At 38.5% G+C, this 4,371-nt stretch overlaps 1 protein-coding gene across 1 annotated transcript; it reads left to right on the top strand.

The window, feature by feature from the left end:
- The first annotated feature begins 1,749 nt into the window (after window positions 1-1,749).
- On the top strand, window positions 1,750-3,999 carry socs3a (suppressor of cytokine signaling 3a). Its single transcript, XM_015035149.1, has 2 exons — window positions 1,750-1,919; window positions 2,322-3,999. The coding sequence occupies exon 2, from the start codon at window positions 2,404-2,406 to the stop codon at window positions 3,007-3,009; it is 606 nt and encodes a 201-aa protein (XP_014890635.1). The 5' UTR covers window positions 1,750-1,919; window positions 2,322-2,403; the 3' UTR covers window positions 3,010-3,999.
- Window positions 4,000-4,371: the final 372 nt, after the last annotated feature.

Here is a 4,371-nt window from a genome sequence, read left to right as displayed (position 1 = left end):
CCTACCAGGTCTTTGTCTGTTTGATTAAACAATGTCTGGGGAGGGCGATCTGTTTTACAGTCATCACCTGAGGCTTATGGTTGTCATGGTTGAGTCAGCTGGACGGGAAAAAAGGCAATGTATGAGCACACTTTCAGTCACACTTACATTGTCAAACCAAGCCTCATTTCAAAAACTGCTTTGTTCATAAAGGAGTACAAAAAAAAGAGTAAATATAGGGAAGTGGCAATAAAGGAAGTTTTGTGGACAGATTAATGTCAGAATTTAAATTAAGGTTACCAGCAAGGGCGGAGATTCCCAGAACTGGCATGTGCAGTTTGAGTACCGAAGAGTCAATAAAAAGGAAAAGCAAATATATTTCCTTTGCTTGCATGTACTGATGATGTTTAAATTCTCAAGAAAATCCCTTTTGTCAACTTGGCCAAACAACTTTGGGTAACGCCAACATTAAGTTTTGCAGTCAGTTTGTAAGTTCACCAAAATGTTACTTCTGACTGAGAGTAATATTAAAGTTTTGGAGTTGCCCAGCGTGCAAGTTGAATGATCTACTTTCAAAAAGCGTTTCAGTCATTCAAAGAGGGGTTTGATTGCTGTAATACCAATAAAGATTTTACCATTAAATACTGGGATGGGTATAAGTATTTTTTGACATGGCATTTTTTTTTATCAATTAAAAACAGATCCATAATGTCTATATTTTCAATTCTGTTAAATGTGTTCAACCTCAAAACTAAACCAATCTTAACATATGTGCATTGATAATAATAATAATAATAATAATAATAATAATAATAATAATAATAATAATAATAATAAAACATTATGACCAGCACAACCCAATAATCTTCTCTTATGCAAACACACACAAAACTGTAATGCACAGTAAATTCTATTTCCTTTTCCAGCAAGAACCAGCATGAACCTCTTAAGCAAATTGAAGTTTTAAAAACTAAACGATCACTTGCAGCCAAAATTACTGACAGGTGCCATGAAGAAATATTACTCTTCATTTCACTTGTCAGTCGTCACACTGTCAAGCCTAATTGATTCATGTCTCATATGTTTAGCTATTTGGAAGAGAACTTGCAAAAAAAAAAACATCTATGTTTTCATTTTGGTTGAACAGTTAAATTGGGAAATCAGGAGACTCATTTCTAAAAGTTACGGAAACTTTAACGTCATTAAATCTGCCGAAACAATGCAGGGAAAGCAGTTGAAAATCAACCTGGCAACACTGAATAAACAATAACCCTAACCGTCCTTGGATACCAGCTGGTTTAATTTCCCATAAAGTCTGCCCCCTATAGGGCACATTCATGTTTGCAGATGTGAACCATAGTTACCACGAATTTCTCAGAAACCGATTACACAAAACTGCTGGAGTGAATCATTACCTCACTCTAAAGATAATAAGCAGAACCCAAACTAGAAGCAAAAAAAAAAAAGAAAGAACAAAAAAGAACAAAAGCTATATAATCACCTTTAATGTGTATTTCTTTAATTTTGAAGGTTTTGAAATCTTAAATGATCTGTTACAAAAAAAAAGACCGAGTTTAGGTTACTTGCAGCTCCTCCTAAAGCGTGAACAGGCAGGGGGAGGGCACTTCTCAGAGCTGGAATCCTAAAAGAGAGAGAGAGAAAAAAAAAAAAGCTTCCTGTCAATCTGCCAAGAAGAGTTTACTGGAAGAGGAGGCGGAGCTTTACCAGAGAGAACTGTTTATAAATGAGTCTCTCTTCACCTTTATGCTTCACTCAGCCCTTCGCTCTGTAGAACAAAAGGCAACTGCAGAAGCTGCCTGTTAGAGAGAGAGAAAAAAAACAAACTTTAAAGAAGCTAAGAAAGTACAAGAGAACTTCGAAGAGCATTCGCCAGATCTCTTGGATTATAAAATAACGACGTCTGGAGAACCAGTTTTAAGGTGAGGATCGTTCTTTGTTATTAGGACTTCGGATCTGGATGTTTAAACAAACCTTATATCATGTCTCGGCTGTTTACCTGACCGGGTCTGAGTGTTTAGAGAAGCCGGCAGGGGCATGCAAATTGCGCAGTGGGGATTACATTGACTTTACTGGAACTGACCGAGGTGGCTCGATACTGAAGGCAGATCATAGCGAACAGATTACCCAAATGTTATTTAAATATAAAGGTGGCTTTTTTATTATTTCAGGTCAGGTTTGAAACATATCTTTTAATTGTTTATTAAGAAATAATTAAAATATAAGTGATTAGGCTTGAGGTTCCTACAAAACTAGACATTTTATTATTTTTGAAATTTAAAACAACTGTTCTCTCTCTCTCTTTTTAAAAAAAAAAAATTCAGGTTCTTCATTCGTCTACATACCCAATTCAGCAAACTTCTGGACCTCAGTTCGCCTCACCTCCTTGTTTCCACCCTCTGAGAGATGGTAACGTTCAGCAAGAACCCTGCTGTCAACGACGACTGCTTTATGGTTGCCAAGATGCAGAAGCAATACCACTACAAGACTTTCGTCTCAGAGGATCAGTTTCTTATGGTTCTGGAGACGCTACGTGGACTCAGAGAGAGTGACTTTTACTGGAGCGCCATCACTGGAAAGGAGGCTGGCATTGTCTTGGCCAGGCAGGCGCCCGGTACCTTCCTGATCCGGGAGAGCTCCGACAGACAGCACCTCTTCACCCTCAGCGTCAAGACAAACACCGGCACCAAAAATCTGCGCATAGTCTGTGAGGAAGACTCCTTCCACTTGCAGACGGATCCCGGGAATGTGGAAAGAGCTCCCCGTTTCAACTGTGTGCTCAAGCTAGTCGATTTCTATATCCGAGTAGGCACATCGGGTTTTGTCTACTACATCAACGCTGGAGGGGAGAGGATGCCTCTTATGCTCGTCAAACCACTCTACCTATCCATTTCACCTCTGAAGCACCTTTGCAGGAAGAAAATTAACAAAGACTTGGACATTTCAGGCATAAAAGAGAAGCTTCCTGGCAAAGTTCAAGACTACCTTGATAAATACCAGATTGCTCTCTAGACTGACATCAATGAAAACGGGATGGTGCCAGTACAGCTATGGGAGGACACCCATGTATGATGTAGCAGAGATGACTGAATCGGGCCCAGAGGAGCAAAAGAAAGTGCAGATCCTCTCCAGTTTCTTAGAAGACACAACGAGGAGAATGAGAAAAGCAGCGTTGTGATCTGGTGATATGAAAAGAGAGATAAGCCATGCCATCCTCCTCTGCCTCACTGATGACGTACAACTCACTAAGAACTCAAGTGAAGTTCACAGTCAGCTGTCTAGTATGTGATGACAAACTTTCCTGTGCTGCTGCTGATGCTAATCAGCACCCTGAGAGACTGACAAGTTCATGAACAAAAACCTTAGCAGACGATCCCTTCAACCGAGGCCGGACTTGCTCTAAGCACAAACCCGTAGATCTGCAGCCGAAGGTTCCCAGACATCGGAAGCCTAAGAGCTTAACAGATACTGTGGATGCTTGTGGTTTTTGTTTATGGGTCAGGATTAAACAAAAAATGTTAATGTGAGGTCTGTGTGTTGCTTCAGGGGGATGGGAGATTATGCCAAAAATTGCCAGACCAACATGGAAGCGTGTTGGAAAACGACTGACTCAGACAGAATCCTACAAGAGAGTAGAGATGAAGAACTCTGTTCAAAGAGATTTTTTGTTGTTTTTTGTGTGTGGCACAGAGAACAAATCCAGTGCCTATAGATGAACTATAACATTGGTTATCATGTTTTTAATATAAGGGGTGTAGATCAAGTATTTACTTTTCTCTATGCCATGTTTACACAAGGAAATTGTATATTTTTTGTTTTATTTGTGGGTGTGTGTGTGATCTTTTTTTTAAAAGATGTATTTTTGTCAGCCAAACTCTGGTTGTGGATGCTTGAAGATACCTGAGAAGTTTGACAAAGCAAGCAGATTAATACAACTTTGCACGTATTTATATTTGTCTAAACATATTAATTTATAATAAAGTCATATTTTTGTTAAAACAAGTTCTCATTGTTTATGTATATTTTGTGCTCTCATGAAAATGACCAAAATTATATAAATAAAAGGGATGCTCTTGAGTGCAGACAGTCTGCAGTTACAGGTTTCATGATAGGAATCTAAGGCTTTAAGTTTTTAAATCAGTAAAGTAAATATATAAAGTATTTAACCACTGTTCTTGTGGTTAAATACTAAGTGAGATGCAAGAAAAAGCAATGTAGTGAATAGATTATTTTTCCCAGCAGCTTCCTCCTTCCCCTACCTGCTGCACTATACCTTAATAATCCAATTTTGGCTGTAAGGACTGCCTTTACTAAATCTAAGCAGGCGTTTTATTAGTTTTAGAAAATTTGTGAAGTGTATTTTTTCTGACATGA

Source organism: Poecilia latipinna, unplaced genomic scaffold, assembly GCF_001443285.1.
Source record: "Poecilia latipinna isolate Pla-1442-1.1 unplaced genomic scaffold, P_latipinna-1.0 Scaffold325, whole genome shotgun sequence".
Classification (NCBI taxonomy): Eukaryota; Metazoa; Chordata; class Actinopteri; order Cyprinodontiformes; family Poeciliidae; genus Poecilia; species Poecilia latipinna.
This window is presented reverse-complemented; position numbering and strand designations above follow the sequence as displayed.

What these genes read in the sequence shown, in the direction of transcription:
- socs3a (XM_015035149.1), top strand. Translation starts at nt 2,404, where the DNA reads ATGGTAACGTTCAGCAAGAACCCTGCTGTCAACGACGACTGCTTTATG.